Below are 24,214 nucleotides of genomic sequence, written 5' to 3'. Positions count from 1 at the left end.
GCCAACTTTTAGCACCTGTTATTAGTTTTCCCTTTCCCGTTATTTATAAAATAACAAATCTTATGTCATAATCTCTGCAGAGTGCCCTCTGTTCTCCCAGTGGTCTCTGAATGTTCATTTCTTCTTGTGCTAACTGCAGTCTGGCTTTCTCTTGAGTGTGCTATAGCACTGGACAGTGCTGGCTGTTTTCTCTGTCCTCCACATAACCCTGAACCTGGTGGTGCACAGGTGTTTTCTTGTTCTTCACTACTTTTACATAACCACTGTTAATACCTCCTCCCTCAGTGCCCCACACCTCCATATTTCCACCACCCCATCTTTGAACACATTTTCTCAGATTACAGCATCCTTTACTACTCAGGGCCACAGTTTCTCACCATTGTCTTGGTACACCTACTCATTTATTCTGTTATATAAGAGCTGACTTACTATGTTCTCTCCTTCCCCACTTCTAACCATCACTGTCGATGGCTTTAATTAGTCATGTAGATTGTCTGTGTCACATCCTGGCCTCTCACAAGCTGTCTTCTTTCTTTCAACAATTTTTTCTTCTACTCCAGGGGTCAGCAGACTTTTTCTGTAAAGGGCCAAATAGTAAATATTTTCATTTTCATGGCAGTAGGGTCTTTGTTGCAGCTACTAAACACTGCAGTGCTAGCTTGAAAGTGCCATCGTTAATATATCAACAAACTGACATGGCTGTGTTCCAGTAAAACTTTTATTTACAAAAACAGATGAAAAGCTGAGCAGGGACTTGAAAGAGATGAGGCAGTGAACCATAGCTGGGGAAAAAGAGTTCCAGGCAGAGGAGACAGCAAGTGCAAAGACTGAGGCAGGAGTTTGCCCCCAGTTCTTTCTCCGAAAGCAGCAAAGAGGCCAGTGTGGATGGAGTGCAGTGAGCCAGGGGAAGAGTGGTTGTAGGAGACGCCAGGCAGATAAATGGTGGGGACGGAGATGGACTTTGTGGGACCTCGTAGGCCATGAATAGGATTTTGGCTTTTACTCAGAGGCAGTTGGAGAGCCATTGGAGGGCTCTGAGCAAAAGGGCAATAATCAGATTTTAGTCTTAACAGGATTATTCTGGCCGCTGTGGTAAAAGGAGAATGAGGGGCAGGGTAGAAACCTAGAAAAATTTTTTTCCTTATGTATTTTGAAGGACTTGCTATCAGATTGGATTTTCAGCATCAGAGAAAAGAGTCAAAATTACACTGAGGGTTTTTATCCTGACCAACTGGAAAGATATGAAAGACACTGGATAGAGCAGGATTTAGGGAGAAGACTGAGTTCTTTGGGCTTGTTTGCTTTGAGACGTCTATGAGGCAAGCAAATGCACCAGATGTTTGAAATGTCTGGCACTCATTATAACTTCCTTGATTTCATGATGAACGGGCAATTATTCTTTACTTTAAAAGAAGAATCATTGACCTAGGTGAACTAACTGTTCCATTTAGGGCTTAACCAAAATCATATTACCAGGTACCTGGTGCTTACTGGCACTGACTAGTATACCAGTGCCTGTAGCTATATATATTAATATCCTTTATTATTCCAGTGATATCCAACTCATGAATAAGTTCATAAATAACTTTTATGTTTTTCCTCGATTTTGAGCCTAAGATTAGAGTATGTTCTTTTTCATGTGCTTCATGTTTGTGTATATTATCCAGAGGAAATAGAGTGATATCTTTAAGTACTTTCAGTATAAAAATAGTTATTGAAAAATATTGAGAAAACATAATACGAATACAGTTTTACATTGCATTTTAAAAACATTTTAGTAGAATTTTAAACTCACCTGTTTCCTGCTTATGGAGTGAATCAAGTTTGGAAAAATACTTTATGCAAGAAATGAATTTTCAGAAAGGGGTTTGAAAGATGAGAGCATTTGGGCTGGTGTATCTCTAGGGAAAATGCAGTTGCAAGTGTTAAGATAATATGGTAGTAAGTTGCAAAGAGAGGATGATCTAATAAGTTTTCTATTTATTCTGTTCTCCAGGGCTGTTGTCAGAAAAGCAACACATCTGCCCAGTACATTTTTGAAAAGGACTTATTTTTAATTTGTCAAGATAACCATTTTAAGTTTTCTCTCTAGTTGTTTGTTAAAAACAAATCCAAAATAAAATGAAGTATGTTTTAAATTTAAATGTGTTGGAATGTTGAAGAAGGAAAAGTCTTAAATGTAGGGGATTATATTCAACCTTGTATTGGTAATGAATGTATTGTTTATTTCCCATACTTTTTATTAGCTATAATCATCCAGAAATAGAGAAATGTAGAAACTTAGAGTTGGAAAGGATCTTATAGGATCCTCTTATAGAATCATGGGACCCAGTGCTTATCAAGCATTTTTCTGTGATCTGTAGTTTTTTTTTCTTTTTTAACGTGTGCTCTATATATGTATAAAACTCAAACAAAAGTTTCCCAAAGCTTTAGTGGTTACCTGAAATGTGAAATGCACTTCAGTATATTTTATTCTTATTTTCAGTACTGCCTTGATTTGCACTTAAAAAAAAAAATCCTTATCTGGTCCATTCTTTGGCATGATACAGACTCCTTCTGTGTGATAGTCCTAGTTTATCATAAATAACATAGCTTTTGATTAATCTTAAAACATAGTTAAATACTGTACTACTTTAATCATTTAATGTGTTGGTTTCTTGCTGGTTAAATATGGAGCCACCGGAGCAGCCTGGTGGGCAATTAGCAGCAATAGGGCTTTTCTTTTTGACCCAGATTATAGGAGGCAGAGTGGTAAAATGGTACTGGATTCGACAGTGGGTATTATAGTGGTGCTATTCAGGTAAGAGCAGAGGAATTACAAATGGCCATTTTTTGTCTACTTCACCAGACACTCTTACACATTTAATACATAGTATATAGGTGTGTGCATTTTGTATAAACTCAACAGAAGGACGGTATTAGCTCAAAGCTCTGTTAGGTCCTTATAATTAAAGTACAGTGTGAAAGTGCACCATCTAGAGATTTCTTTAATATGCAAGTCATCTGATGACAATTGCTTCTCTTCCTTTCTTCATATTCCTATTGTTTAAGGATATCCATGAGTAATCTCTGATTAGCTTTATATAAGTATTAGAAGATGGAATAGCAGAAAGATACGGTAAGAAGAGAAAAATGAAGAAAGTTGGAATCACTTATTCAAATATATAAAATAAATGATATTGATGCAGAATTGAAAGAGGAAAACTTTTTTAAATAAAGGAAACTTGACATGATTACTAACTTTTCCAAGAAGTGAAAATGTGCAAAAAGGTAATCTCAAATGATTTTTCAAAGAAAACAAAGACTATTTCTAGATATTACTTGGTTTAGTAATAAGTCTGTCATTTCCTGTCACATATATAATTTTATTAAAAATGAGCAGGAAAGGCTATTAAAAGAACTATCCATTTACTTGTCTATTTCATTAAACATCTCTGAAATTCTATATTTAGTCATTTGTGACTTTCATGCAAAAGAATTGATTGTTCTCTCATGTTCTTTTGGTGTCATGTGATCAGTGTCAAACTATATGGTGGCCATATAGTTTGCAGTTATTAGTCATTTCTCCTCACTTTTACCATCTTCCCAGGTTGTAATTCTCCCAAGTAATAGATATTTTGACCAGCCAGAAGCTCCTTTGAATAATATGAGCTTGTAAATAGATCTGGACTGTTAGAAGACATTGTGATTTCTTCTAGTCAGCCCTGTTACTAACCTGATACTGTAGATATTGAAGCTAATCTAAACTGGATTTAGGATTAGCTTCAGGAAATGAGGTGATGATAATTTGAGAATAAGGATGGAGATCATGGTCAACGGAGTTGATATGCTTTGACTTTCATGATTGATCTTGTGTTCCAGTGGCTTTTTTTGTGTATTTTTAAAATAGTTGTAAAATGGGTGGCATTCCCCACTGAATTTTCATGTAATAATTATGTTTGCTTTTTTCAGAAAGTTCTTAACTTTAATAACTTTTTCATATTAGCAATGAATTGCTTTTAAATACAATTTAATGTTAATATTAAGTTTACAAAGATTTTCCTGTCACTTCAGAAAAAATATTTGAAATTTTATTGAAACAGTTTTTTGATTTCTGGTACTAAAGTTATTTTCATTTTTGAGTAGTGGGTAGTGGCTTATTTGGTATTTATTAATGGGTCATATCGCTCAGTATATTGTCAAAATATGTATCTCTTATGTAACTTTAGAAATTTATGTGTTCAAATATCTAAAATTAGAACAAACTGTAGTTTCTGTGTCTGATCAGTTTGCCTTAGACAGCTAAGTCAAATTTCCAAACTTTTTATGCCCAAATTTTAAAAGTTTCTTGTTAAGACAAGTTAAGAAAATCAAAATGTAAATGCTATAATACTACCGACTTCGACAATAACAACAAAAGAAATATCTATATATTTTTATCTGCTTATCTTAATTTAAAATAAAATAAACTATATATGCATGGCTTCATATTTCAAAGAAATAGAGTGCATATATTTTTCAAATACACACAACCTAAATTAGTTTTTTTTTTTTTGTTGCGGTACACGGGCCTCTCACTGTTGTGGCCTCTCCTGTTGCGGAGCACCGGCTCCGGACGCGCAGGCTCAGCGGCCATGGCTCACGGGCCCAGCCGCTCCGCAGCATGTGGGATCCCTCCCGGACCGGGGCACGAAACTGTGTCCCCTGCATCGACAGGCGGACTCCCAACCACTGCGCCACCAGGGAAGCCCCTAAATTAGTATTTTTATACTGGGGAGATTTTTTAAATGGTGTTGCTTTATTAAATGTATTACTCATGTTATAAGAAATAGAGGTTAAGGAAAAGAGAGCATCTATACAGGTTTACCTTCAGTTTTCTAGAAATGTTAGTTTTATTTTGAGTTTGGTTTTCAGTGCTTCTTTGTTTGCTATCTGAAAAGTTTTCTCTCCAGAAATGACCAGGTTTGTCACAAAAGAGCCAGGAGTAATGGTTGAGGTGAAATTTCTCTCTAGATTGTTGCCATTTGATTGTTATAATGTCTGAAACTAGTAAATATATATATATATATATATATATTTTTTTTTTTTTTTTTTTTTTTTTAAGTTAACAAATGAACTCAACTTTGGCATCACTCTTTTGCGAAGACTTGACACATTGCATGGCCTAACTTGGCTAATGCTTGCTCTAGCTGTGAAATATAATTAACTGCTGATGAGAATATAAAAAGTATCTGACTTAAAAGCTGCCATATTTGCATCCCAGTATGTGAATCAAACCCAACTACCTCAATCCTTGCAACATAGCCAACTAAAAATGCAAAATCTACCTCATTTCTAACCAGGAGTATTGCTTAGAGCTGAGAACCAGTGATTAGAGGATGCAATACAATCTGTTCTATATGAATTACTCTGTTAGTATTATGATACTGGCAGCATTGCCCTACTATGTTTAGTTTTAGGGATTTATACTAACTCTGTCATTCAAGAGAGAGAGGAAAAGGATTAGGCCTTGGGTCAGCTAAACTTTGGAAATATTTTAGCCTCAGAAGCACCTTTTTCCCCATTATTAATCTCATACTTAATGTCTTAGAATTTAAATGTTTATCCTAGATAACTGTTACACTGTTTAGGTTTATGAAAATGTGTACGTATTTATCCCAAGTAAAGATGATGCTAGTTTCTTTCCACTGTATCATATCAAAATTTATTCAGAATTAATCTTACCTGGTCAAATGGCTGGTTAGAAATAGTGGAGATTATTTTAGAATGGTGTGATGCAAAAGGATTGAACTTGGTCAGGCCGTTTTTATCTTTAACCATTATCATGTACTTGCTGACAAAATGCTGTTGTGAAACTGGTTTTGACCCCAAACAATGTATGTGTTTGATTATCAGGCTTGAGCAACTCTTGACTTGTTCAAAGAATAACTTACTTCCAAATGATGATTAATTCCAAGTATTTATAAGGTAGTGGTAGTCAGACTAAGAAAACTTTATTCCAGATATAACCAGAAATTAGTACTGCTTCTCCACTTGTACCTGAAATATCCACCTCTGTTTAACTCTATAACTCTGATCTGAAAACCTGAGATCTCATCTCCAATTGAAGATTTTACCTTGAGACAATGTGAGAAAAAAGTGGTCACTTCCTCCAGCTCACGTTGTGATTTTTGCTTTTCATTTTAACTTTGATAGCATGGAAATCCACCTTATTTTCACAGAGTAACTGAGTTCTTCAAGTAGCCATACCATTATCTGAACTCATTTAAACACAGGTTGTGTTAGAGCTGCTCAATGAGATATTTGTGAGTCTGTGTCATATAAGAAAGCCAGTGAGTTATCACCCATGATCTGGCTTTCCTTACTGTGCTGAATGACTGAGCAGAAGACTCATCATTGAGCTAAACTTTTGATTTTCTTTGGTGGCATAAGTTTAAGCAAAGGTAGCAGGCAAGTTAAACACATGACTGCAGTGTAAGCACACAGCAGTCTCCCTCTCATCTTTAGTGTCACTCTGAATTTATGGATGAAGCATGTGATCTCTGATACTGGCAAATTGAAGAATACCCTTCACACAATTAAAGTTACAGGAGAATTGTTTGCATAGCAATCATTTTGTTTCAGACATATATAAGTATACTGAGCTTTGATGAAAATGTTTGTCTAAAAAGTGGGAAGAATGCCTAGCACCTGGTATAGTAAATGCTCAAAACCAATTTTATGAAAGACTGTCTACTATTTGCCAAGTCTCTGTGAGGGATGCAAAGACTTAGGAAATATGGTTCCTGTTTGATAGTGTTGATGAGAAAGAAACTCTGTGTCCTGAAGAAAGGACAGGTATTAGAGTTTGTTAATAAGAGTAAAACAGGCTGCATCCATAATTCAAAGGTGACACTATGAGAAACAAATAAGATAAGGAAAGGGATGCTGCCGCGTTTACATTCCGCGTGCTCTAGAGACAAATAGAGGAGCTCAGACTGAGCTGCAGTGGCCACACTCCCAGACGCCTGCATCATGGGCCCCCTTCTCATGTTCATGGTAACAGAAAACTTACATTTTACAAATGATAATCCATAATTATAGGTGAAGCAAAAGCCTCTCTTTCTCTACTTAGGAGAAATTTCTGGAGAGGAATTCAGAAAAGATTTTAATAGTGAGCCAAGGATGACATCTGAAGGGGATGGAATTGGATTGTAAAGAATGGACATTCTATTATGTCTGTGACCTTGGGAATGTCATGGGTACTACAAACTCCCTTTGTGGATTATAGTAGCTTGTGTGACCATCTAAGTGTTCTTTTGAATCCACATTTTCCATATTGATGGTCATCACTGCATGGGGAAAGTACTAAGGACTGGTCGTAGTAGAAATCATGATCCTTTTTTGGTGACTTTTCAAAAGCATTTGTGTCCTATGAGTTTGTTGCTTTTCTTGGCCTCCGTTGCTCCCAGTGAAGGCCAAGGCCCCGTAAGTGATTGAATACTTAGGAAGTTTACCATCTAAGGGAGTCAGGGGGCTTAGGCAAAAATAAATAGCAGGAAAAAAAAAGTAAGTGAGTTTTACATGTGTGGTTATTTTGCAGTAAACAGTGAGTACTTTAAATTCAGAAGAGAGAAACTTTGGTTTGGGCTAGTTATCACTGAACGTTTAGCTCACTGGAAAATCTAAAGTAGTGTTCATATGCTTAATACTAAATCTATTAAAGTAGATTATTTTATTAAAAGTTCTAGCTGTGGGCTTCCCAGGTGGCGCAGTGGTTGAGAGTCCGCCTGCCGACGCAGGGGACACGGGTTCGTGCCCCGGTCCGGAAAGATCCCACGTGCCGCGGAGCGGCTGGGCCCGTAAGCCATGGCCGCTGAGCCTGCGCGTCCGGAGCCTGTGCTCCGCAACGGGAGAGGCCACAGCAGTGAGGGGCCCGCATACTGCAAAAAAAAAAAAAAAAGTTCTAGCTGTACGTTTTTGGCCGATGATTTGGTAAATAGATTTTGGTGACTTTCTCTTAGAGATAGCATAATAAAAACTGTTTCGGCTGGCTGGAGAGTGCTATACAGAAGTTTCCCAGATAAAAGGGAGAGGAAGAGGCATGGAGTCCATTTACTAGACTCTTAAGACCTGGACTAGGATATTAGCAAAGGGAATGACAAGGAAGAGACTCTCAGTGGAAGAATTGCTGGAGCCTGGTAACTTTGGACATATGGAGCTAAAGCAGTTATTGACTTTTATTTAGTTTTCACGTGGCAATACACGAATTATTTTACTTGTATTGTTTTATTTAATATTCTCAACCGTTTTATAAAATATAAGAACTGTTATCATTACAAGTTAATTAATTTGCTTAAGATCACACAGTTAATAATTATCAGAACCAGAACTTAAACCTTGGGTCTGTCTGAACCGAAGCCTTGCCATAAAGGATGCTGACTCATCAGAAACTAAAATAGTGTTGCTAACATTTTAATTTAGGAGACAGATGCCTATTAAAAGTCTTGGCTCAGTGTTGATTGTTGGCATACATATAACACAGACTTTCTTCTCTTTTTCCTTTTGTTTTAGTGCGACTTCACGACAGCATATCGGAAGAGGGCTTCCATTACTTGGTGTTTGATTTGTAAGTACAACATACTTTGTGTTTGTTTATTTTTGCTGTCTGTTTGAAGATCTTGAATTAAGGATGATTTTTCTCCAAGTTACAGTCCAAATGAATGACCCTGTAATATTTTTAAATGTTCTTCAAATTACATTCAACTCTAATTCTTTTGAAATGAGGCGAATGCTCAGCAGTGTTTATTTAAAATTTAAGTTAATCTTCATAAGGGAAACAGTTATGAGTCTGTTTCCTTTGGGATTGTTCATTGTGATATCATAAGTAGTTCTCAGTTTTACCTTGGGGTACAAAGATGGCTGATTATACATAAGCGTAATTTTCCATTGAATTTTTTTGAAGTGTTTGTAACTTATTATCTTATATAAAAAGAAGGCTCAAGGACCCTTGAGGTTGGTTAATTCAGGGGTTCAACAACATCACCAAACTTCCATCTTTTACCCCAGCTCACTGGCTTTGTTCTCACATTGGCATGGTTCAAATTATTACATGGAGACATGGTAATTTATAGTGGAAGACATTGTCTCTCTCTTTTTTTTTTTAAGAGTGAAAAATTCACCTAGTAAGCCTCCCATTTTTCATCTCATTGGCCAGGGCTAGGTCACATGCCTACCCCTCGCCAATCACTGGCAGGGAGAATGGAGTCATCAAGATTGACTTAGACTAATCAGGATTTATAAACCAAGCTTCTATCAATAAGAATGAAGGGAAAACAGTGCTCTTGGGGAGCAGTCCACAGCATCCCCTCTGGCTGGATGGGGTATAGTGAGACAGGCCATACACATTGCTGCTAGGGGTTAAATAAGAATACACTTTCTGAAAATCAAATTGATACTCCATATCAAAAATGTCCATTTCATTTAACTTAGTAATTTTCCTTCTCAGAACAGAGTACAGAGAAAGTATTACCCTAAATTCAGATAAAGTTTATACTGAAAGCTGTTTATTGCATTGTCCTTTATAGTGGGAAAAAAAAGAAAACCAACTTATAAATCCAATAATGGAATCAGTTGCATAATTACAGTACATTCATATGATGGACTTCTCTGTAGTATTTAATGTGATATTTGGGGAATAGATAAGAAAAAAATTATTATTTCATGTAAAATGTGTCTAATGACAGGTTAGTACTAAGTTTGGTTAATTCAGCCCTCCAATGATGTCATTATAAACCAAGTTCATTCCATCTTTCTCTGTGTTCTTTGTAGTATGTGGGTTTGTCCTCACCCTCAGGTTCCCCTTAATGTTCTCAAGTTTGCTGCCTCATTTTCAGGTATCACAGTGACTTCTAAAGGCAGAAGAAAAGGAAAGATTAATCCCATTGCATATATTTTTATTTATAGGGAAAACCTTTCCCAGCAGTCCCTCAGAAGATAGCTGATAATGAATTATTGTTTAGAATTGCTTCTCATGCACATGTCTGAACCAAGTAGTAGTAAAGGGGATAGAATTATAGCAGTTGGCTTTGACCAATCATATATTCAGTCTGTAGCAGGAAGGGAAGTCTTGCCTGTTGGTTAGGCAACCAAACGTGTCTGCCATATTGGTGTTCCACATACTTGCTAAGAATAGACACTAAATCTCTGGATATGCACAGTCCTCCTGCACAAGGTTCTTTCCACAGTCACATTCCATTCATGGCTTGTTCATGTGGCTGTAGGTTGGCAACACTCCAAGTTGCACTAGTTCTTCTTTTCAAGTCTTTCTCAAAGCTCATATTTTCACTTTTACCGTTGTTCTTTCTTGATGTTCCAGCATTCCTTCTTTTATTATTTCCTTTCTTTAAGAATTTCCTGTAGCCATTCGTTTAGAGTATAGATGTGCTAGCAACAGATTCTGTTTTCCTTTTCTGAGACTGTCTTTATTTCCTCTTCATTTGAGAAGGATATTTTTGCTAGATATAAAACTCTAGGTTAATGGTAATTTTCTTTCAATGTTGGACCAATTCCTTCTGGATTCTTTTGTTTTTCATAAGAAATCTTCTATCATTCTAGTTGCTTATCCCCTAAAGATAAGGTATTATTTCTCTCTGGCTGCTTTAAAAAAATGTACCTTTGTCTATAGTTTTTAGAAGTTTGACTATGGTGTGTGTCTTGCCTTGAATTTCTTAGAGTTTATCTTATTTGATATTCACTTAATCTCTTGAGTATATAGATTTATGCCAAACTTAGGAGATTTTTAGACGTTGTTTCTTTGATTGCTTTTTCAGCCTCACTTTCTCTTCTCCTTCTGGAACCCTGATGACATGAATGCTAGATCTTTTGTTATAGTCGCATAAGTCCCTGAGACTCTGTTCAATTTTTTTTTTTTTTTTTCCCCGGTACGCGGGCCTCTCACTGTTGTGGCCTCTCCCGTTGCGGAGCACAGGCTCCAGATGCGCAGGCCCAGCGGCCGTGGCTCATGGGCCCAGCCGCTCCGCGGCATGTAGGATCTTCCCGGACCGGGGCACGAACCCATGTCCCCTGCATTGGCAGGCGGACTCTCAACCACTGCACCACCAGGGAAGCCCCTCTGTTCAATTTTTTAAAAATTTATTTTATTTCTTTTGTTCAGATTGGGTAATTTATATTCTCTTTTCAAGTTCACTTATCCTTTCCTCAGTTGTTTTGCATTCTGCTGTTGAGCTCATCAATTGAGTTTTAAAAATTTTATTAGCTACTGTGTTTTTATCAGTTCTACCATTGACTTTTGGTTGTTTGGTGTATCCTCTATTCCTTTGTTGAGACTTCCTACTTTTTTTTCATTTAAGTGTGTTCATAATTGTTCACTGAAGCATTTTCATTATGGCTGATTAAAAAACCTGTCAGGTAATTCCAACAGCACTGTCATCTTGGTATTGGTATCTGTTCATTGTTTTTTCTCATTCATATTGAGATTATCCTGATTCTTGGTATGATGAGTGATTTTGTATTATATCCTGGACATTTTGGGTATTATGAGACTCTGAATTTAATTTAAATCATCTTTTTAACAGTCCTCCTCTGATACCACAATGACAGAGGTGAGGAGGTACCATCTTATTACTGACAGGTGGGGGTAGAAGCCCAGGTTTCCTACTCAACCCCAATTGACGCCCCTGGGAAGTACCTCTTTACTGCTGTGCAGGGCTGAGAGCACAGGGTTTTGGTTTTTTGTGTTTTTTTTCTTTATTTAGTGAGAGAAATGCCTCCACCCCATTTTTTTAGACATGTTGTGATTTCTTGATAGGTCTGATTTGTCAGATCTCCTTTACAGTATAATCAAGGGTATGGCATTATACATTGGGATATGTCCTTCATGCTGTGATGAGTACTAGAATTAAAAAAAACACTTTTGCTAATGCTCATTACCTAAACCACCATTCAGAACTGGGTTTATTTTTTAATTTAATTTATTTATTTTTAAAATGTATTCATTTTATTTATTTTTATTGAAGCATAGTTGATTTGCAATATTATGTTAGTTTTAGGTATACAGATTGTGATTCAGTATTTTTATAGATTATACTCCATTAAAAGTTATTACAAGATCATGGCTGTAATTCCCTGTGCTATACAATATATCCTGTTGCTTAGCTATTTTACACGTAGTAGTTTGTATCTCTTAATTCCTAACCCCTAATTTGCCCCTCTCCCTTCCCTCTCCACTTTGACTAATTGGGTTTAATCACAGCTCAGTCAGAGAGAAAAAATTTTTTCTCTACCTTCTTATGTTCAATGCATGAAGGCATGTGAGTTAAACTAAGAAAAGATAGTGATTAACAGGAGAAAAGGCACAACATTTTTATTAATATTTATGTGCACATGAGCTCACAGCAAAGAAGTGAAATTGGAAGAAGCAATTAGACTCAGGGTGTCAACTCCTTGTCTTAGATGGTAAGAATTGCTTAGATGGAAGCAGACACCTTCCTCAAAGGGAAATTTATGTCCTGCTTTTAGGCAGATTAAGGGCATGGAGTGGAGAATTCTTCCTGTATTTGCTGATTCTCACTTGCCTTTAGCTCAGTATAATCCTTATGCCAAAGTGGCATATTTTGGCAGGGCATATCCTGATCCCCTTCAGCTCCAAAAAGCGATTCAGTGTTAGGCCAAATATAAAAGAAAGAGGCATCCTTCTTCCCATGCCATGCCGCTTTTCCACAGTCATCAAGTTATTTATATCCATGTTTTAAATATTATAGATTTTTAAAGGTAAGATTTCCTTACTAAATGCAGGGAATGATAAGAATCACATTGTTTATAATAAAGTTTATTTTTAAAGTGCACCATTTTTAAAAAAATTCAGCACTTAGTGATTGGTGCAGAACATATAAAGAAAGCATTTCATTTGAAAACAAAATAAGATTTTTAATTACAGTGGATCATACCTGAAGCAATGATATTTGTTTGTGCTATTACTGTCTCTGAAACCAAAATGTAGAGTTTACGTTTGAACCATAGTAACATGAGAAATCTGCTGTTATTTTGAAATCTGTTGCAATTATTCTTCAATGTTTAAAGTTTAAGAGGAGAGTTATCAGTAATTCTCATCAAAATGCTTTTCCAGTAAATGAGATTAATAAACTAGTTAAACACAATCCAGTAAAGCACCCAGCTTTAGACACAGTTGGAAACAATGGCTAAAAGTGTAGGTTTTTCAATGACTAAAAAGAGATTATAACAAATATAAATAAATAATTCCTCTAAATTATTTAATTGTGGTGGTGGTATTCTAGGAAGAAGAAAAGTAAGTAGCTTTAGAAAAATGCACATTTTAAACATAGTTAATTTAAGAAAAGTATGATCTTATAGATATCAATGAAATACTCATGGAAAAATTGGAAGTCACTTTGCCAATCAGTTCCACGATAAAATAACTACTTGAATTCCTGAAGAAGGAATGTTCTCTGTGTTTGTCCTTTTGATGCTGGTTTTGGCAATGTGGTACTTGTGCATACTTCCTGTGGAATGTGAGCTATTCAGAATCTAATGGGAAGTTCTATTTTTATAGGTGTGTTGAGTCGTCTTCTAATGGAATTCTTTCCTTTTCTAAAAAGCAAAACAGAAGGGGCCATGAGTTCTATGAAAAAAAAAAAAAGGTTTCCTTTTGTTACTTTTAATTTATATTTTTTATTCAGGTATCTATCCACTGTTTCCAGCTACAAAGCCTTAATAGTCAATTTTGCAAATAGACTCAGGAATCAGTGGGAAAGGCCTGCATGAAAGCAAAGATATCTTCACAGCAAATATTGAACTGCCTGATTTTTTAGAATCATTTTTGTCAAGGTCTGTGCCTAGAAGGTTTTTAAACACATCTCAGCAACTCCGAGAGGCAAGAGATGTGGATTTATCTGAAATCTAACAGAAGATAAGACAGTGAAGTAATGGAGCTAGAATTACAGTCCTCAAGGGAGAAGCCTAAAGGCAGAGCCATTGGCCTTAGGAAATAAAGCAGATCCAGTCCATTTCTAGGACTGATGGGAAAAAAGGCCTTGACAAGGGCAGTCACTTGAATATGGCATGTATATTTCAGGATCTATATGTCAGAGAAGATCTGTATTATGCGCTTGTTGGGTGAATGTACACAATGACGTATAGATATATCACACTTTAAGTAAATGTGTAAGAGAATAACACTTGGGTTGAACTTTGGTAATCTCAATAGGGAACTAAAATAGACTAGATTAAGGCTCAATGGAAAGCATGCTGACCCAGAATGAAAAGATTTAAGTTTCAATCTCAAAGCTACCCAGGGCTAAACATTTAACAATATCTTTTCTCTAAGCCTTATTTTTCTCAAAGAGAATGAGGCCATGGGTCCAGATGAGAAATTTGTTAGACATCTCTCAAGTTCTTTTCTATTCTATGAAGCCAGGATGTTATTCGCATCAATTTGAGATTTCTGATAGAATTAATGGGACTCCTGGTACCATTTTTAAATACTAGAAAGTTTCTCACGACTCTAAAGTATTGGAGAAAATGCTATCATTACGTCTTTAAAAAGAACATATTTTTTTTCTCTAGCAAAGTCATACCTTGGTATGTGAAGTATTTCTTTCTTTCTTCTGTTTTAAAGTGTTTGTGTTTTTGTCTCCAAATAAATTCCATTCATCAAATATGTGATAGGCGCCTACTGAAAGCAAGACACTTTGCCTAAGGTTTTAAGGAGGAAAAAAAGCAATGTTTCTGAGCATTTTAAAATAAATGTCCCATTTGGGTAAATTCAGAAAGCAGTACTCTGAGAGAATCTGCTGTGCTTCCTCCTTCTGCCCCATTTTATCATATTTCTACCAGCCAGAAGGCCTGCTCAAGTTGCATGTTTTGTGGTTATTGTTAGGAAAACATATTTAGTTTTCGTTTATACAAGTTTGAAATTATAATACTAAAAATACTTTTTCAAAATACACTCCTTGGACTGGGGAGCTGATAGTTTTATTGGTAATATTAGGGCTAAAGGATAAGTCAGACACCATCCTTTTTCAAAGATTTTATAGTTTAGATAGGGGCTTAGATGCCTTCAAAATATCTGTGGTGTAGACCTAGTGTGGTAAAAGCTGTAAGAGTTACACAGGGGATTGGGAAAGTGAGGCAACCTTCCATTCAGTCAGGGATATCAGGAAACGGTGGGAAGAACTTAAGCTGAGGCAGGCATAATTATGTCCTTGGGGATATTTCTTCGTTCAGCGAATAAACACTTGGTATGTACTCACTCTGTACCAGGCGCTGCAGATAAGCAGATTGAAGGGAAGGTGAATGACCCTTTTTTTCCCTTCAAAATAACATAATGAAATGTTATGTTATGGCATTTTTTCACCTACTAGAATATTTGGTTATATAACCAACAGGTCAGCAGCATTTACATAACACAAATATAACAAGTTTCACAGTGTCTGTGAAAACATCTGGTATGTGCGCCTAGTAACTTGGTCATCTTTATGGTAATTTAGTAGAATTCTTCTATTATGCTGATGATACTCTCCTGTATTTTACAAGGTATGTATATTCCAGTGATTATTAATTCTTTTGGGAGGTGGAGGCCTAGTATGATTTTTTTCTGAATACCTTTTGCTTATTATCTACAGCAAATTTTATCTGTCTTAAAACCTACGAAGTGTAATATTTCCTTTAATTTATATCACCAAACATTGTAGTTAACAAACAGTAGTAGCAAAAATAATTTTACACTCAGATCAGAATGTGAAAGCACAGTATTGAAGACTATTTACTGTTGCAAAATAGTACTTGAGCACAAGTCTCTAGGTTAAACTCCTGTCAAGGGAAAGAAAAATAAATCAAGTGCTGTGATATTTTGCTATGTACACGGACTGGAGCAAAGAGAGATTAGATTGGAGGTGGTGAACCCAGTTAGAAGGTGGCTGCACTAACATCCAGGTAGATGATAGTCCCTGAAGTCCATAAGGTGTTGGTAGGAATAAAGTAAAAAGGTACAGTCGGCCCTCCATATCCTCAGGTTCCACACGCACGAATTCAACCAACCATAGATCAAAAATATTTGAGAAAAGAAAAATTCCAAAGTTCCAAAAAGCAAAACTTGAATTTACTGAAGCTGGCAACTATTGACCTAGCATTTGCATTGTATTAGGTGTTATAGGTAATCAAGAGATGGTTTAAAGTATAAGGGAGGCTATGTGTATAAGATCATACTGTACCATTTTATATAAGGAACTTGAGCATCCTTGGATTTTAATAGCTGCTGGGGATCCCCACGGATGCTGAGGGATGACTGTATAATCTGTCTGAAAATAATTTTTAGAACAAAGTTGTCTGCGGAAGTTTGCTGTCAGTTGGCAATTTACATGCAAGAAACAGTTAATCTATTTAAAATGGAGGATATTTTAAATAACAAAGAAGCCCTGGATGCTGTAAAGATACTGCATTTCTTATTTGTTTTTAAAATCAATTGCGTTTGAATCAAAACATCTTGGCTGTTGTTAAAATGAAATTTAATGTCCATTACAGTGGAAAGCTATAAATCTAGAACTGTAGAAGTTTCACAAGGTTATACTAAATAATTTCAGTGTTCTATTTGTTAGAGAATTAATAAAAAAATGGTAATGAATCTGTTACAAGCATATACTGCTTTATTGAATTTTGCTTTATTGTGTTTCACAGAGAGTGCATTTTTTACAAATTGAAGGTTTATGGTAACCCTCCAGCCAGCAATTTTATCAGTCCCATTTTTTCCTAACAACATTTGCTCACTCTATATGTCTGTGTCACATTTTGGTAATTCTCAAAATATTTCAAAACCCTCGACCAGCAAAAAAGATTATGTCTTGCTGAAAGCTCAGTTGATGGTTAGCATTTTTTTAGCAATGAAGTATTTTTTTAATTAAGGTATGTACTTTTTTTTTTTAAGACATATTGCTATTGGACACTTAATAGACTACAGGATAGTGTAAACATAACTTCTACATGCACTGGGAAACAAAAAATTCATGTGACTTACTTTGTTGTGATATTCATTTTATATTGGTGGTCTGGAACCGAGCCTGCTGTATCTTGGAGGTATGCCTGTGTATTTTATAAGAAAAAGCATGACTATGACATGACTATGACATCCTGTACTTTTAATAGAAAGGGATAGAGATACTCATATCCTTTTGATTCTTTTCTGAGTAGAAGGCAAAATTAACATTCAACTTTTCTCATGTATTACGGTGCTGCTCCAAGGTGGCAAAGTCAACCCTTTCACCCACACATCATAGTTCTTTTTTTTTTTTGCGGTATGCGGGCCTCTCACTGTTGTGGCCTCTCCCGTTCCGGAGCACAGGCTCCGGACGCGCAGGCTCAGCGGCCATGGCTCATGGGCCCAGCTGCTCCGCAGCATGTAGGATCTTCCCGGACCGGGGCACGAACCCATGTCCCCTGCATCGGCAGGTGGACTCTCAACCACTGCACCACCAGGGAAGCCCCATCATAGGTCTTTTATGTTAACAAACACTTTCAGTTTGTGTAGGATAAGATACAACCTCATCTCATGAGTACTCTTTAGCTGACAACCTACAGGAGGGAGGAGGCTCTTCAAGATGAATACCATCTGATGGCTTCTTTAGAATTATTGTCAGGTATAGTTGTCTTAAATTCCAGAGGCCCAATTTCTGTTTCATTTGTTCACTTTAGTAATTTTCATTCTTTAATATAAATCTGGATTTCTTGATATTATATCAATTCCCATATTTGTCTTTATGAAGTAAGGAGAAAAGGTTATGTAATTTAGGACTTTGGAAACTTTTAAACAATTTTTTTAAACTTTTACACTTCTAATAAACTTTATTTTTTTAGAGCAGTTTTGGGTTCAAAGCAAAATTGAGCAGAACTTTCTGAGAATTCCCAAATACCCCCATCCCCACACATGCACAGCCTCAGCGCTGTTGACTTCCTACACCACAGTGACCTATTTGTTACAGTTGATGAATCTACATTGACCCATCATTGTTACCCGAAGTCCATAGTTGACATTAGGGTTTACTCTTGGTATTGTACATTGACTGGGTTTTTACAATAATAACATGTATAATGACATGTATAATGTCATAATAATAACATGAATAATGACATGTATCCACCATTGTAGTTTAATACAGAATAATTTCATTGTTTTAAAAGTCCTCTGTGCTCCAATTATTTATCTCACCCTTCTCTCTAACTAGAAACAACTAATCGTTTCACTGTCTCCATACTTTTGCCTTTTCCAGAATGTCAAAGTTGGAATCATACAGTATGTAACCTTTTCAGATTGGCTTCTTCCACTTAGCTGTATATGTTTATGTTTCCTCCATGTTTTTCACGGCTTGATAGTTCATATCTTTTTAGCACTGACTAATAGTCCATTCCCTGGATGAGCCACGGTTTGTTTATGCACTCACCTACTGAAGGATATCTTGGTTTCTTCTGAGTTTTGGCTATGAATAAAGTTGCTATAAACATCTATGTGCAGGCTTTTGTGTGGACATAAGTTTTCAGCTCCTTTGGGTAAATACCAAGGAGCACAAATGCTGGATTATATGGTAAGAGTATATTTAGTTTTAGAAGAAACTGCCAAACTGTCTTTTAAAGTGGCTGTATCATTTTGCATTCCCATCAGCAATGAATGAGAGTTTCTGTTGCTCCACATCCTACCAGTATTTAGTGCTGTCAGTGTTTTGGACTTTGGCCACACTAATAGATTTATAGCAGTTATCTCATTTTATTTTTTTTTTATACAGCAGGTTCTTATTAGTTATCTATTTTATACATATTAGTGTATATATGTCAATCCCAATCTCCCAATTCATACCACCATCACCACCACCACCACCCCCCGCTTCCCCCCCTTGGTGTTCATAAGTTTGTTCTCTACAACTGTGTCTCTATTTCTGCCTTGCAGACTGGTTCATCTGTACCATTTTTCTAGATTCCACATATATGTGTTAATATATGATACGTATTTTTCTCTTTCGGACTTACTTCACTCTGTATGACAGTCTCTAGGTCCATCCACATCTCTACAAATGACCCAATTTCGTTCCTTTTTATGGCTGACTAATATTCCATTGTGTATATGTACCACATCTTCTTTATCCATTCGTCTGTTGATGGGCATTTAGGTTGCTTCCATGACCTGGCTATTGTGAATAGTGCTGCAGTGAACACTGGGGTGCATTTGTCTTTTTGAATTATGGTTTTCTCTGGGTATATGCCCAGTAGTGGGATTGCTGGGTCATATGGTAATTCTATTTTTAGTTTTTTAAGGAACCTCCATACTGCTCTCCATAGTGGCTGTATCAATTTACATTCCCATGGTTTTCTCATTTTAATTTGCAATTGCCTAGTGACATATGGTGTGGAGCATCTTTTCATATACTTATGTGCTATCTGCATATCTTCTTTGGTGAGGTATCCTTCAGATCTTTTGCCTATTTTTTAATCAAATTGTTCATTTTCTTATTGTTCAGTTTTAAGAATTCTTTGTGTAGTTTGGATAACAGTTCTTTATCAGATGTCTTTGTAAATATTTTTTCCCAGTCTATAACCTGTCTTCTCATTTCTTGACAGTGTCTTTTGCAGAGCAGAATTTTTAAATTTTAATCAAGTTCACATTATCAATTCTTTCTTTCATAGATCGTGCCTTTGATGTTGTATTTAAAAGTCATCCCCATGTCCAAGGTCATCTAGATATTCTCCTGTGTTATCATCCAGGATTTTTATGGTTTTAATTATATAGTTATAGTTTTACATTTAGGTCTGTGGTTCACTTTGAGTTAGTTTTTGTGAAGGGTGTAATGTCTGGATTTAGGGGAGTTTTTTGTTTTGTTTTTAATATGTACCTGTTCCAGCATCATTTATGGAAGAGTCTATCTTTTCTACATTGTATTTCCATTGCTCCTTTGTCAAAGATGAGAGACTATATTTATATATTTATATGGGTTCATTTCTGGGCTTTCTATTCCATATAATTAATCAGTTTGTTTATTCTTTCATTAATGCCACACTTTTTTGATTACTATAGCTTTATAGTAAGTCTTGAAGTCAGATGGTATCAGTCCTTCATCTTTGTTCTTCTGTTTAAATATTGTGTTGGTATTCTTAGTCTTTTGGCTCTCCACATAAACTTTAGAATCAGGTTGTTGATATCCACAAAAAGACTTGCTGAGATTTTGATTGGGATTATGCTGATCAAGTTGATAAGAACTGTCGTCTTGACCTCCTACTCATTGACAAGGAATATCTCTCCATTTATTTAGTTATTTTTTGGAGATATTTCATCAGAGTTTTGTAGTTTTCCTCATACAGATCTTTTACATATTTTGTTAGACTTACACCTAAGTATTTCATTTTTAGGGAGGGTAATGTAAATGGTAACGTGTTTTTAATATAAATTTCACTTGGTCATTTCTGGCACATAGGAAACCTATAGACTTTTGTATATTAACCTTGTATCCTGCAGTTTGTGATAACTGCTTATTTCCAGGAGTTTTGTTGTCAATTCTTTAGGATTTTTATGCATAGACAATCATGTCATCTGTGAATAATGACCATTTTATTTCTTCCTTCTCAATTTGTATACCTTTTGTTTCCTTTTCTTATCTGACTGCATTAACCAGGACTTCTAGTATGATGTTGGAAACGCGTGATGAAAGGGGACATATTTGCCTTGTTCCTCATCTTAGTGGGAAAGCTTCATGTTTCTCACTATTAAATATCATGTTAGCTTGTGGTATTTTGTAGATGTTCTTTATGAAGTTGGGGAACTGTTCCTAGTTTACTGAGAGTTACTCTCATGAATGGATGTTGAATTTTGTAAAATTATTTTTCTACATCAACTGATATGATCATGTGATTTTTCTATTTTTGCCTATTTTGATGTTACTGATAGATAACATTGATTTTCAAATGTTAAACCAGCCTTGCACACCTGAAAAAAATTTCTTTGCTCATGGTGAATAATTCCTTTTATACATTGTCATATTCATTTTGCTAATATTTTGTTGAGGATTTTTGTGTCTATGTTCGTGAGGGATATTGGTGTATAATTTTTCCTTCTTGTAGTGCCTTTATCTGGTTTTGGTTTTAGAGTAATGGTGGCCTTATAGAATGTGTTGCAGTGTGTTCCCTCTGCTTCTGTTTTCTGCTTCATATTGTGAAGAATTGGTATCGTTTATTCCTTAAATGTTTGGTATAATTTACCAGTTAATCCATTTGGGCCTGGTGCTTTCTGTTTTGGAAGGTTATTAATTATTGATTCAATTTCTTTAATAGATAGGGCTGTTCAGGTTGTCTATTTCTTCTTGTGCAGTTTTGGCAGATTGTGTCTTTCAAGGAATTGGTCATTTCATCTGGGTTATCAAATATGTGGGCATAGAGTTATTCATAAGCATCCTTTATTATCCTTTTAATGTCCATGATATCTACAGTAATGTCTCCTCCTTCATTTCTAATATTAATAGTTATGTCTTCTCTCTTTTTTTTTAATTAGCCTGGCTAGAGACTTATCCATTTCATTGATCTTTTCAAACTAGCTTTTTTTGCTATTGTTGATTTCCTCTATTGATTTCCTGTTTTCATTTTTATTGATTTCTGCTCTAATTTTTATTATTTCTTTTGTTCTGCTTACTTTGGATTTAATTTGCTCTTCTTTTTCTTTTTACTAGTGGAAGCTTAGTATATTAATTGGATATCTTTCTTCCTTTCTAATATGTGCATTCAGTGCTATAAATTTCCCTATATGTAGCTCATCCCACAAATTTTGATGTTATTTTTTCAGTTAATTCAAAATATTTTTAAATTTCTCTTGCTATTTCTTCATTGACTTATGTGTTGTTTAATCTCCTAGTATTTTGGATCCTTCAGTTTTCTTTCTGTCGTTTATTTCTTGTTTAATTCCATGTGCTCTGAGAGTAGACCTTGTTTGATTTCTAATCTTCTAAACTTGTTAAGGTGTGTTTTATGACCCAGAATGTCATCTATCTTGGTGAATGTTCCATATGAGCTGGAGAAGAATGTGTATTCTGCTGTTGTTTATACAGAAGTATAGAAGTCGTCTATAGATCTCAATTATAGATCTATAGATCTAGTCTATAGATCTCAATTATATCCAGTTGATTTATGGTGCTCTTGAGTTCAACTATGTTCTTAGTGATTTTCTGCCTGCTGGATCAGTCCTTTTCTGATAGACAGGTGCTAAAGTCTCCAGCTACAGTAGTAGATTCACCTATTTTTTCTTACAGTTCTACCAGTGTTTGCCTTATGTATTTTGATGTTGTATTGTTAGGCACATGCACATTAAGAATTGTTACATATTCTTGGAGTATTGACCCCTTTGTCATTAAGTGATGCCCCTCTTTTTCTCTGATAATTTTCCTTGCCCTGAAGTCTGCTCTATTATTAATATAGCTACTCTCGCTTTCTTTTTAGTAGTGTTAGCATGACATATAATTCTCCATTCTTTTAGTCTTAATCTATGTATGTCTTTATAATTACAATGAATTTCTTTCTGACAGCATATAGTTGGGTCTTGTTTTTTGATCCACTCTGACAATCTCTTTTCATGTATTTAGTTCGTTGATGTTTAAAGTGATTATTGATATAGTTGGATTAATATCTACCATATTTGTTACTGTTTTCTATTTGCTTCTCTTGTTCTTCGTTATTGTTGTTATCATCCACCTTTTTTTTTTTGAAGTTTCTATTGGCATTTCCTTAAGCTCAGAGATTCTTTCCTCAGCTGGGTCCAGTGTGCTACGGAGCTCATCAGTGGCATTCTTCATTACTGCTACAGTGTTTTCTTTTTTTATCCTGGCATTTCTTTTTGATTCTTTCTCAGAATTTTCATCTTTCTGCTTACATTACCCATCTGTTCTTGCATGTTGTCTACTTTTTCCATTAATCTCCTTAACATATTAATCATAGTTTTTAAAATTCCTGGTCTAATAATTCTGACATTCCTGTCATATCCGATTCTGGCTCTGATGCATGTTAAGTTTCTTCGAAGTGTGCTTTTTGCCTTTTGGTATGTCTTGTAATTTTTTGTTGAAAGACGGACATGATGTACTGGGTAAAAGGAACCATGGTTAGTAGGCCTTTAGTAATGTGTTGGTAAGGTGTTGGGGGAGGGGAAGCGTTCTGCAGTCCTATGATTAGGTTTCAGTCTTTTGGTGAACCTCATCCCTTGGACTGCCAAGTTCACCAGTGCTTCTCAGTTTTGCTTTGTCCCCCCCACCCCACCCCCGCCCCTTGGGTGGGACAGGATAGCTAGAGAAAGCTGGAATTGGGTGTTTCCCTTCTTCCATTTACATTCCCCCCTGAGTTAGTTAGGCTCTGTTAATACCTCAGTAGTTTAGGCTCTGGTAAGATGATCTCATTAAGGTGGCCCTTGTTAAAAAGAACAGAATGCTCTGCCGTATTTCAAAAGGGTTCCTTTTCCCCTCTCACTGCTGGAAGCACAAGATTTTCCTCTGATATTCACTGTGAGGACCTGATAGAACTCCTAGAGGTAAAACTTTCAATCGTCTGGGCCCTCACATGACTGGGTACCCCTGGAGCTTTATCTTCTAAGCTTGTCCACACTGAGCCTTCAGCAGTTTGTCAATTATAGGTCAGATTTTCCTACCACGATATTGGTTCCTGCAGAGGTTTCTGTTTCAGTAAGTTGTGATTTTCTGTATCTGCCTGTCAGTCTCTTCAGTTTCAGGGGCAGCAGTCTGCCTTGTGACCTTATTTGACAGATCTATGGAAAATTGTTAATTTTTTAGTTTGTTTAGCTTTTTATTTGTTTTTAGGACAGAGTGACAACTTCTGAGATCCTTACCTGCCAGACCAGAAACCAGAAGATCATACAATGTTTTTTCTTTTTAATCTTGAATATTATAAAATTAATTTAAAACTCCTAAATTGGAATTGAAAAGACAAGCAAGGCATAGTCATTTACAGCTGGAGGTCAGAAATCAAGGCTAGAAATTAAAGTTTTTAAGACATGTTTTAAGATAATTAGAAGTCTGAGCTGTGTGTTTCTCATATACTATAGACCACCAAGACTGATAGAATAAACAACTGAAAACTATTCCTTAATCACACTTCATTGGAAATTGTTGTCCATAATCATTAAAGAGATTTACTGACTGTTTTGTTCAACCAGATTTTGAAAGCACAGTTTTCTCAAAAAGTTAATTAAGTA

At 35.8% G+C, this 24,214-nt stretch overlaps 1 protein-coding gene across 39 annotated transcripts in view; it reads left to right on the top strand.

Moving 5' to 3' along the window:
- CAMK2D (calcium/calmodulin dependent protein kinase II delta) overlaps positions 1 to 24,214 on the top strand; it is a 273,998-nt gene that overhangs the window by 118,154 nt on the left and 131,630 nt on the right. For all 39 annotated transcript variants that reach the window (XM_049708877.1, XM_049708866.1, XM_049708868.1 and 36 more), the window contains one exon: positions 8,533 to 8,587. In XM_049708877.1, coding sequence (XP_049564834.1) covers positions 8,533 to 8,587 — 55 coding nt within the window. The remainder of the gene's footprint in view (positions 1 to 8,532; positions 8,588 to 24,214) is intronic.

Source organism: Orcinus orca, chromosome 4 (assembly GCF_937001465.1).
Source record: "Orcinus orca chromosome 4, mOrcOrc1.1, whole genome shotgun sequence".
Lineage (NCBI taxonomy): Eukaryota > Metazoa > Chordata > Mammalia > Artiodactyla > Delphinidae > Orcinus > Orcinus orca.
Note: the sequence above shows the minus strand (reverse complement) of the source record. Positions and strands in the feature narration are given on the sequence as shown.